Source organism: Lithobates pipiens, unplaced genomic scaffold (genome assembly GCF_037356315.1).
Source record: "Lithobates pipiens isolate NorthernLeopardFrog02 unplaced genomic scaffold, aLitPip1_a1.2 Scaffold_8, whole genome shotgun sequence".
NCBI lineage: Eukaryota > Metazoa > Chordata > Amphibia > Anura > Ranidae > Lithobates > Lithobates pipiens.
In genome coordinates, this window is record NW_027507903.1 from 629,571,804 (window position 1) to 629,583,514 (window position 11,711).

An 11,711-nucleotide genomic window follows, 5' to 3' on the forward strand; every position below is an offset into this window, starting at 1 on the left:
TCAGCAAGACCCTGAGGGCTGCAAAGTGCCTTGTGGAACATTTAAAAAAAAGTGAGCTGGCCACTACAAAGCTTAAAGCAAAGCAGCAACAAATGGGTACCCCTGAGCATGCACTAATAAATGATGTATCCGTAAGATGGAACAGTACTTTACACATGATCAGCCGCCTGATTGAACTGAGGTGGCCTGTGACTGCAACTCTTTCCGATCCTGATGTCACACCATGAGGGAAGAGCTTCCTAGATTTAAAACATGATCAGTGGAGGAAGTGGAAAAAGTCCTGAAGCCATTTGAGTGTGCTACTGTTTTCTTGAGTGGAGAGTCCTCCACCATTTCTGCTTCTGCTTCTGCTCTACCTCCTCTGGTAAAGGGCCTCCAGAAATCCATACAGAGAACAATTTGCGAGACAGCAGCAGTCAAAGCTTTCCAAAGTGTTGCTGCACAGGAGATGACATCAAGATGGGAGCGGGAAACTAAATTCAGAGATGATGGTGGAGAAAATATATGTCTTATTGCAGCAGCCCTGGACCCCAGATTCCGCAAACTAAAATTCCTGCCAGCAGAGGACAGTTTAAAAGTTTACCTCAAGGTCCAAGCTCTTGCTCTTGAAGTGAAAAGAAGATATGAGGAAGAGCAAACGCAACATCGATGTGAGGAACAACGGTCAGCCAGTGCAGACATGAAATTTTCTGAAAAGAGGCAAGTGTCTCTGTTAGACACTTTGCTCGGTTCTTCAGATTCAGATGACCACCATAGTAATGGCGAGGATGACACTGGTCACATCCAAGATCAAGAAACCCACAGTGAAGTTGTGCGGAATGAGATACACATGTATTTCAGTGAGCAGGCTATTCTAAAGGAAGAAAATCTGCTGAAATGGTGGAAGGAAAATGAAAAGAGGTTTCCCATCTTGGCCATGCTGGCAAAGAGTTACTTGTCTGTGCCTGCAACATGAACCCCATCTGAAAGGCTTTTCTCAGTTGCTGGCAACATTGTGACTAAAAAAAGAGCAAGCCTAACATCAGAGCATGTTGATATGCTAACCTTCATCCATTGCAATGCTAAAATATAGCATTGTAATGGAGGAAGTAACACAGGCCCCCAACCTTTTGCACTCGTCATGACTGTGTTGTGTTCTTGTTGGGCTGTATTAGTGTATTTATGTTGAGATGGCTCATGGCGGCCTTCAGTGTTGTATTGGCCATCTTTTTGCACAGCCACAGTGTTGAGCAGTGCTTTTGGTGGGCTTGGTTCCTCCTTTCTTCCTTGAATTCCTTCCTTGAAAACTGTTACCTCCTCAGGTATGTTTTACATTACAATTACACACCATAAAAATACTGCTCAATCGACTCTACAATAACACTATGTAAGTAATAATGATTACAATTACATAGTGTTATTGTATGTTGACCAGCATTTTTGTGGTGTTAAACAACAACACTTTAGGTCAAGAGGCATAATGCCATATAAATTCTGCCTAACACTTTGCAAAAGATGCATTCTGAAGGCATTATGTGTGGTTGAGTAGTAAGGTTACCACACAGCACAATGCCTTCTGAATTAATCTTTTGCAAAGTGTTAGGCAGAATTTATATGGCATTTTCATGCCTCATGCCCTAAAGTGTTACGTTTTATTTTTGGGAACTTGTGTTTTTGCACAGTGTTGAGCAGCAGTTCAGACTTCAGACTCAGAGCAGCAGAGATTTTGTTGGATATGGCTCCTTCTTAAAAACTAGTATGTTACCTCCTCAGGTATGTTTTACATTACAAATAAAGTAACACACCACAAAAATACTGCTCAATCAGCACTCTGACTCTACAATAACACTATGTATTCAATCAATGATTACAATTACATAGTGTTATTGTATGTTGACCAGCATTTTTGTGGTGTTAAACAACAACTCTTTAGGTCAAGAGGCATAATGCCATATAAATTCTGCCTAACACTTTGCAAAAGATGCATTCTGAAGGCATTATGTGTGGTTGAGTAGTAAGGTAAGGTTACCAGTACCACACATTGTTGCACATGCACAATGCCTTCTGAATGCATCTTTTGCAAAGTGTTAGGCAGAATTTATATGGCATTTTCATGCCTCATGCCCTAAAGCGTTACCTTGTATTTTTTGGCACTTGTGTTTTTGCACACACAGTGTTGAGCAGCAGTTCAGACTCAGAGCAGCAGTGCTTTTGTGGATATGGCTCCGCCTCCTTCTTGAAAACTATGTTACCTCCTCAAGTATGTTTTACATTACAATTAAAGTAACACACCACATAAATACTGCTCAATCAGCACTCTCTACAATAACACTATGTATTCAATCAATGATGATTACAATTACATAGTGTTATTGTATGTTGACCAGCATTTTTGTGGTGTTAAACAACAGCACTTTAGGTCAAGAGGCATAATGCCATATAAATTCTGTCTAACACTTTACAAAATATGCATTCTGAAGGCATTATGTGTGGTTGAGTAGTAAGGTAACACACAATGCCTTCAGAATGCATCTTTTGCAAAGTGTAAAGCCGCGTACACACGGGCGGACTGTCTGGCCAACTAAGTCCGTCAGACAATCCGACGGACAGTCCGTCCTACTTTCGAATGAATGGACTTGACCACACACGATGAACAGACAGTCCGTTGAAAGCTTGCGCGATGACGTACAGCACATATGACGGGACTAGAAATAGGAAGTCCAAGACACAGCAAAGCACCCTTTGGGCTCCTTCTGCTGACTTTGCGTTAGTAGAAGTTTGGTTAGAGACGATTCGCACTTTTCAGACTTCAGCTTAATTTGTCCATTTACTGCGGCGCAGTCTACCTGTGAGGTTTGTATCTGTCTTTCGGTACGCGTGGACCAGTTGGTACCTGTTGGCGCTTCTGGTCCGCTCGTTTCTGGGTTTCAGGTCGTTCTTCATAGGTCTGGCTGTTCTTCAAGAAATTTATTTTTCTTGAAATATGTATTGTCTGTTCAAATTTTTAAGTTTGGTTCTTGTTTGCTTTTCACGGTGCTTGTCTCCTACATTCTCCTAATTCAGGGATATGCAATTGGCCAACCTCCAGCTGGTGCAAAACTACAAGTCAATCATGCCTCTGGGTCTCATGCTTGTGGCTGTCAGTCTTGCTATGCTTCATGGGACTTGTAGTTCTGCAACAGCTGGATTTCCACTAATTGCATATTCCTGTCCTAATGCATTTGTATTGCAAAGTGGTTTTTGCCAATAGTAAATAAGGCCCTTTGTGACAGAAAACACAAAATGACTTCCCAAACTGGTATTGAGTATTGAAAGAAGTACACACACACACACACACATCTTTTTTTTTTTAATTTTTAACAGTGCACATTCCAACCAGTGCCTCTTTTTTAGATATTTTTCTTTTTGTTTTGTTTTTTTTGTAATTTTTTTTGGAAACATATAAATATATAGATATATCTATCTATATATATATATATATATATATATATATATATATATATATATATATATATATATATAAAATAAAATTATAAAAAAAATACATAAAATCTAATTTTTAACTATTTACAGAAAACAAGGGGTAAAGCCAAATTTTGAAGATGCACACCAAAAATTGGTAATGTCAACATGTGCTATGTACCATCATGAGTGATCAATGGACGTGTTTGGTGGGTGCAATCCCTTCCTCTCACATATTAGAATGAGGAAGGGTTTGCAAACACCAAATGCGTCCATTGCGATCCTCTGATGGCACATAGCACATGTTGACACACCGTGTGCATCTTCAAAATTTGGCCTCTAAAAACAATGTTCTAAAAACATTAAAAACTTTTTGTCAAGGAAATGAAGAACATGATCTTTCGTTTTAGGGAAAAGGGGCTTAGATTCTCCCTAAAACATCGATCATGTTCTTCATTTCCTGTCTCATAGTGTCCAGTTGTTGTTGCATGGCATGGATGTTGTTCTCCATCAAATCAATCTTGCCATTCCAGGCCATGGTCTGACCAATGAGTCTCTGGGCACTATCAGTCGTAAATGGCTCCGCGGCTTGTCCTTCCACAACCAGATCATCACCTAAAAACATGTGTAGATAAAAAATTGGTTAAAATATACAGCCATTAATTGTTTACCTTAAGCTGGGTTGTCAGACACTCACTTTGTGGGGTGTGTATCTCCACCACCTCTTCCTCCACATCTAGCCCTGGGTTGGGCTGATCCAGCTCGGACACTGGGCTGGGCTGCTCCCTCTCGGACACTGGGCTGGGCAGCTCCATCTCGGACATGGGGCTTGGGCTAACTGCCCAATCAGGCTGGTGAGGTCGGGGGGTCCTGGGCTGCTCCGCCTCTTGTCTGAGTCTTTGTTCCCCTATGAGAATGAAAAAACAAAAAAAAAAGGTATACTTTTAAGCATAGTGATATTTGAGTTCAGAAATTGGAATCTGAAACATTGGTTTGAAGTGGTGTACAATTATTAGCTGGTTATTACAAGATCCTAGTTTAATACATCATTAAAATGACATTTTTTTTAGTTAGTTAGGCTGTGTTCAGACTGCTGCGATGTGCGAACGCTGCAAATCTACTGTGGTTTCACGCATCGCATGCCTCCCGGAGGCAGTTCACACTGCCCTATGTGACCTGCTGGGAGTATCAGTGTAAAGTTTTATTGACACCTCCAAATTATTTCTCATATCACAGTGCAATCTTTAAACTCGGACAGGAATCGGACCACATGGTGTGAACACCCATGTGATCCGATTCGGCTGTGGACTAAAAAAAGGGCCATGTACAAGTTTGGGCCGGATGCGATGCGAATTCAGCCATACTATATGTATGGCTGAAATCGCATCACACAGAGATCACATGTGATTTGCACTGCAGTGCGGTGCAAATCACATTTGATCTCGTACATTGCAGCAATGTGAACCTAGCCTTTAACCAAACTGTGATACTTTATATCTTTTGTCCAAGTTTCACAGACGGACACACTCGAATCAACCCCTGGAGTACCTGTGTGTGATTATGTCAAAAAATGTTCTATGATGTCCCAAACTACACTAAATGATTCCCAGTCCAGATGTTGAACCAGCATTCTATCTATCTATCTATCTATCTATCTATCTATCTATCTATCTATCTATCTATCTATCTATCTATCTATCTATCTATCTATCTCATTTTTTTATTGAGACTACATTACACTGAATACATTTATGAAACTTTATTAAAAATGTATATCCTAAACTGAGTGTGACAATTCAGTTTATCATGAACAATACAAAAAAAATAATAACTAATTAAAATCTAATCCAACACCAGATAAATGTACACCATATACAAATTCATGCTATTTACGTCCACATATACGAACGAGCATATTCGCTCATTACATGAACTATTAACCACACGAACGATCAAATTTGCCAGATTTACAAATATATCGTATACCTATACGAACGATTATGTCCGACAGTCATGATAAACGCGGAGTTTACTCACTTTTTTTTCCAGGGCCTTTTTGATTCGATGGTATTGGTCCGGCTCCCTGGATTTGATGTCGGACCATCGTTTCCGGAGCTGATCCTTGCCTCTTCGGATCCCAAATTTGCTTTGCAAAGTTTCGACAACTAGATTCATGATGCCGTTTTTGCGGATATTGGGTTTAGGATACGGGCCATTTTCCCCATCGTAATCCTCCCTTCTCAATATATCCACCATCTCCACCATCTCTTCAAAGGCCATGTTTGTGGCCTTATATCTCTTCCTTGCTCCGGAAGCATGGGGTTGAGGGCTTTCCTCCACGCTGCTCACTGAAATTCCGTCCGCCATTTTCATCTATCAATCTCCCACAGCGGAACAAGGGTAAAAGGGGCGGGGAAATACGGTCACACGGAATGTCAGGGGCGGGCAACGTGGGCGACGCAGGCGGAGCTTGAACGCATGCGCTGTATATAAAGCGTTACCGCGAGGCCGTACGTTTGTCCGAACGGCAGCAGCGAGTGCTACACGCGACGGTAAGATGGTTATCTTTTTATTTTTTTTTAATTTTAAGCCTGCGTTAGGAATGTATATAGTGAGATTTCACCTTGTTGATGGTTAATTGATTTTTATGTGGGTTGGTGGTTGAGTGGGGTTGGTGTTTTGTGTGGTAGTGTGGGGGTGGGTGTATGGGGGGGTAGTGTGTGTGTGGGGGGGTAGTGTGTGGGGGTAGTGTGTGTGTGTGTGGGGGGGTAGTGTGTGTGTGGGGGGGTAGTGTGTGGGGGTAGTGTGGGTGTGTGGGGGTAGTGTGTGTGTGGGGGGTAGCGTGTGTGGTAGTGTGTGTGTGATAGTGTGTGTGTGGGGGGTAGCGTGTGTGGTAGTGTGTGTGTGGTAGTGTGTGTGTGGGTGTAGTGTGGGTCTCGCCTACATTGTCACAATATAAATAGTGTGCATTTGGTCTGACATATTTATTTTTTTTTTTCAGAAATCAAAATGCAAAAGTATACCCCAGACCCCTTTAAGGAGGAGGCCTTCCTCTCCACATTTATCGATATATTAGAGTCGCACAGGAGCCTGTGGGATTCCAAACACCCACAATATTCCAGCCGTCCTGGCCGGAGGAAGACACTGGGGACAATTTTGACGTTTGTGAAAACCCAACTCCCCCAGGCAGACATTGACTTTGTGAGCTCCAAAATTCAGAACCTGCATAGCGTGTATAAGCGGGAGAGCGCAAAAAGATCCTAGACTCCCAAACATCAGGAGCAGCACCAGATCAGATCTATGTACCTAAGCTGTGGTATTACGACAGGCTGCGTTTTCTGGATGACACGTCAGAAGCCAGGCAGTCACTTTCCACTCTTCCGTCTACCCGTCCCTCCACCCTTCCCTCCACCTCAGGTGAGCCATCCCTGGAAGATCCAGACCCTTCCTTGCTGGACGAAGTTGATGCGCTCAGCTGGAGCCAGGTATATTTTAGTTTCTAAAGTTTGGATTGCTCAAATATTAATGATGTCAAGTTCAATGTTTGAATTGCTTCCAAATCTAGGATTTCATCACAAATTAAATTAGATAGAAGGATACAGTAGTTTCCACAAATGTGGCTCAAATCTTGGTGAACTGATGGAAAAATGATGGTGTCAAAATGATAGCCTTTTGTATTTCAAGACAAATGTATTTGCAAGTGAGAACTGTAAAATTGTTAGTAATTGCTGATTTCTAAATATAGACATATTTTATTTATTGATTTCTTTGTTTTTTACACAGGATGAGCTCACCCAGGAGGAGGCCGGGACCAGTGGTATGGAGGAGGAGGCCGGGACCAGCCACACACAGGAGCTAACTGGGCCCAGCAGGAGTCGGACCGAAAGTCAGGTCCCTCCCCTCCGCCTAGCCAGCAAAAGGCCCAGGAGGATGGGCCGTACAGAGGAGGAGTCCTTGGCACTTATACGCCAAGCCACCCAAGTGCTGAGCAAACCCCCCAATCCTGAGGAGGCCTACGGTACATATTTGGCAAGCAAGTTGCTAGAAATGGAGAAGGCACAGCGCAACTTGTGCGAAGCCATTTTTTTTTATGCGATTCAACGGGGTCTGAAGGGTGAGCTAACACCGACCACCAGACTGTATAACGCAGACCCTACTGCTCCTCCTCCTCCTCCTCCTCCTCCTCCTACTCCTCCTCCTCCTCCTACCACAAGTCCACCACCAGAGGCACAGCCTCCAGCGACGCGTGGAGGGAAGGCTAGACGGAAGAGTCGGAAGTGACTGCCTGGCTTCAGTCTGCTCTGAAAGAAGACGCAGGCTGTTGTAGTACCACAGTCTGGGGACATAGATCTCATCTGCTGCTGTTCCTGGTCTTTGGGATTCTAGGACCTGGTTGTGCTCCCTATTTACATGTTACACAGGTTCGGAATTTTGGTGGCTACTCACTTGATGTGTGCCTGGGGGACAAAAGGCTTCACAAACGTCAAAATTGTCTCCAGTGTTGCCTCCCTCTTGATTTAGTTTTGTTCTGACGAAAAATAAATATTTATTATTTCCAAAAATATTGTATGTTTTTTGTTTTGTTATTTTGGCTTAAAAAAACTAAGTTTATTTGTGAGTAGGCAGATACATGTCAAAAGACCCTGGGGGTTATTTACAAAACACATGTTCATGTAAATATGCTAACTTCAAGTGCAATTTTTAAAGCACTGCAAGTGCACTTGGAAGTGCAGTCGCTGTAAATTTGAGGCTTAACATTTGAAATGAGGGGAAGCTCTGCTGATTTTGAACATTCAATCATGTGTAAGCTAAAATGCTGGTTTGAGTATCTATCTATCTATCTATCTATCTATCTATCTATCTATCTATCTATCTATCTATCTATCTATCTATCTATCTATTTATCTATCTATCTATCTATCTCTACTTACATAGTCCTGCTTGGCCAAAAAAAAACGCAAGTCCATCTTGTTTCAACCCCCAAACCCCCCCCCCACAAAAAAAAAAATAATAATAATAATTTTAAACTGACAATAGTAGTTCCAAAAATATATAGTAATAGATAGATGGACTTGCGTTTTTTTTTTGGCCAAGCAGGACTATGTAAGTAGAGATAGATAGATATATTTTTATATATATATATATATATATATATATATATATATATATATATATATATATTTATTTTTATTTTTTTTATTTTTTTTATTTTTTTTTTTAATATTTTTCTAAAATTGAAATATTAATCATAGGATGAGGATGAATAAAAACATTTGGGATAACTCTGTGAATATAAGCAGCAAAGCTACTTCACTTTTCTTGCATTATGAAGAAGAAAAGAATGGGCTATATTAAAAAAACACAAAATTAGCAGCATGACAAATATGCTAGCTTCAATACGAACACTAGTTTTACAAGACCGAGTGCTTCCACCCTGTAAATCCTTTCTGGGCATGCGTCATACTTAGTCCGTCCAACTTGCCTACTCACGAGCGGACTGTCCGCTGAAACCAAAGTTGGACGGACTGTATTACGGAGATTCCGAAAGACTTAGTCCGCCAGACTGTCCGCTGAAAAAGTCCGCTGAAGCCCACACACGAGCGGACTGTTCGCGGAAATGTGTTTCAGCGGACTAAGTTGGACAGACAGTCCGCCCGTGTGTACGCGGCCTTAGGCAGAATTTATATGGCATTTTCATGCCTCATGCCCTAAAGCATTACCTTTTTATTTTTGGGCACTTTATTTTTGTATATTATGTCTTTCATGTGTTTTGTACACAGTGGTGAGTAGCAGTGCAGAGCAGTGGTGCTTTTGTAGCATTTTTATATGGCATTTTTTAATGCTTCTGGCTCTGAATTAATGGCAATGCCATCATTCGTGCCTGATGCTAAAGTGTTGTTTGCATTTTATTTTTGGCACTTTTTTATACTGTAAAAACTTTACCACATTGAAGTACTTTTTGGAAAAAATGTAATAAAAGTTGAAATATTATATTTAGAAGTTGTATGTATCTTTTTTTGTAAAGTTATCCAAAGGATTATTATCTAATCACAAAAAGAACACACTAGATTCATTAAAAAATAAAAATAAAATAATCGGATAGTCGTTGACTGATCCAAAAAATAATCGATAGATTAGTCGACAGACAAATTAATCGTTGGTTGCAGCTCTAGACCTGGGTATATCTTTTACAATGCAGCATAAGCAGAGAGCCCTCTATTGGCCTAGAAAACTATCCTGCTACACCTCTTTTTGGGAAACTACACAAAAAATGTTCCATAGGTGGTATCTTATACCTCAAATATTAACCCACCAACATCATGCTACACTCTTACCATTATGTTGGAGGAATTGTGGACGCATGGGATCTGTCAGCAATATCTGGTGGCCCTGACCAAAAATCATCCTGTTCTGGAAGGAACTTTTCACCTTCATATCCTCCATCACTGGGGGTGACTAAACCTCCAACACCAAACACTGCCCTTTTTGGTATAGGTCTAAGTGGCCTTATCAAATAAAATTATTTACCACACATGTCTTAATTGCTGCCAGAAGTACCCTAATAAAAGCATGGAAAAATACCCAAGCCCCATCTCTCCTTTCAGTAATGGACCTTTTAAATATTCTGCTTCCTTCAAGAGAATGTTTGCCCAACTGCTGGGCAGAACTTCCATATTTCCGAAAAATTCAGCCTATTGCTTAAAGATATCATTAGAAAACAAATAAACAAAACACAATTAAACTAATTTCAGTGAAATGAATTACTATTTTATTTTTAGATTCAGATACATTCAAATCTCTGAATAACCAAAACATGAAAAATTTAAATTTGGACCAAAACTAGCTGCACATGTCTAAAATAAAGCTCTTCCAGTTTCAGAGGGTCATTGGAGGAAGCAAAGAATGGTTGCTTGCTGTTGCTTTATTGTAGAAGTCATATCTTGGAAGGCCAGTGTTTCCAAGCTACTGTACTTTGGGTTCTATGTGAGTTTAAATTAATATACAGTGTGTTAAAATTAAATTGTTAGCTTAATGATGTGTTTTAAAATAAACTTTTGACAACAGGGTCTGAGAATAGATTTTTATTAAAGGTTTTGACTATTTAGCTTTTGCTATATACAATATTGTTTACAATTTTCTTTATATCTTTATTCCTCAAGCTGTATATAAAAGGATTTACAAAGGGAGTAAAAACAGTGTACAACAATGACATTATATTACTGGTGGTTCGTGATTGTCCTTCCTTTGGAATCAAATACATGGCAATTAGGGTTCCATAAAATATAAACACAACAGTGAGATGGGAGCTACAAGTAGAAAAGGATTTCAGTCTTCCTGAAAAGGAGGGTATCTTTAACAGAGTTACAACAATACAAGCATATGATACTACTATCAGAAGGAAGGGTAATATTAGCACAGGGAAGCTGAACAAGGTGGCTTCCATTTGAACTTTGGATGTATCTGAACAAGAAAGTTCCATAAGGGGATTTATATCACAATAGAAATAGTCAATAACATTTGGCCCACAGAATTCTAGTTCACATATGCCAAGTGCAAAAATTATTGTAATAGAACAACTCAACAGCCAGGATGCAATGATCAATTTAATACAAAGTGATTGTTTCATAATGGAGACATAATGCAGAGGGGAGCAGATGGCCAGATAGCGGTCATAGGACATCACTGTCAGATGGTAACATTCAAATATTTCTATTATAGAATAAACACAATACTGAAATATGCAACCAGAAAAAGATATAGAGGTCCGCTCATGTAGAACAATATTTAACATGTTAGGAGAAATATCTGTGGTCAGAATGATGTCGGATAAACAGAGTTGGGAGAGGAAGAAGTACATGGGAGAATGAAGGGTCTTGCTGAAATATACCAACATGATGATCAAAAAGTTTCCACATATTGTCACAATGTATATAATAAGGACCAAGGTGAAGAGCAGCAGATTATATACAGCCATGCTATTGAATCCCAAAAAAAAGAATGTAGTGACTTGACCTTTATGAGTGGTCTGTGTGTCATAAGAAAACAAATTATTATTATAGCATTTAGTTATTTTAGCAGTAAAAAAAGTGTATGCCTATGTTGAAAAATGGATGATAATACATAAAGCAAACTTGTGTTTAGTTTATCCACTTCAATACCGTGCTATTGTCAAAAGACAGCTACAGCATGGCTCTCTAGTTCTGGGGGCATCCATGGATGTTCTCCCAGAACCGTGCCTCCCGTGTGCCTCCTGGGGGGGCACATCCAGA

At 40.2% G+C, this 11,711-nt stretch overlaps 1 protein-coding gene across 1 annotated transcript; it reads right to left on the bottom strand.

Annotated features, from left to right (window-relative positions):
* Positions 1-10,543: 10,543 nt before the first annotated feature.
* On the bottom strand, positions 10,544-11,416 carry LOC143962409 (olfactory receptor 1468-like). Its single transcript, XM_077471691.1, has one exon. The coding sequence runs from the start codon at positions 11,414-11,416 to the stop codon at positions 10,544-10,546; it is 873 nt and encodes a 290-aa protein (XP_077327817.1).
* Positions 11,417-11,711: the final 295 nt, after the last annotated feature.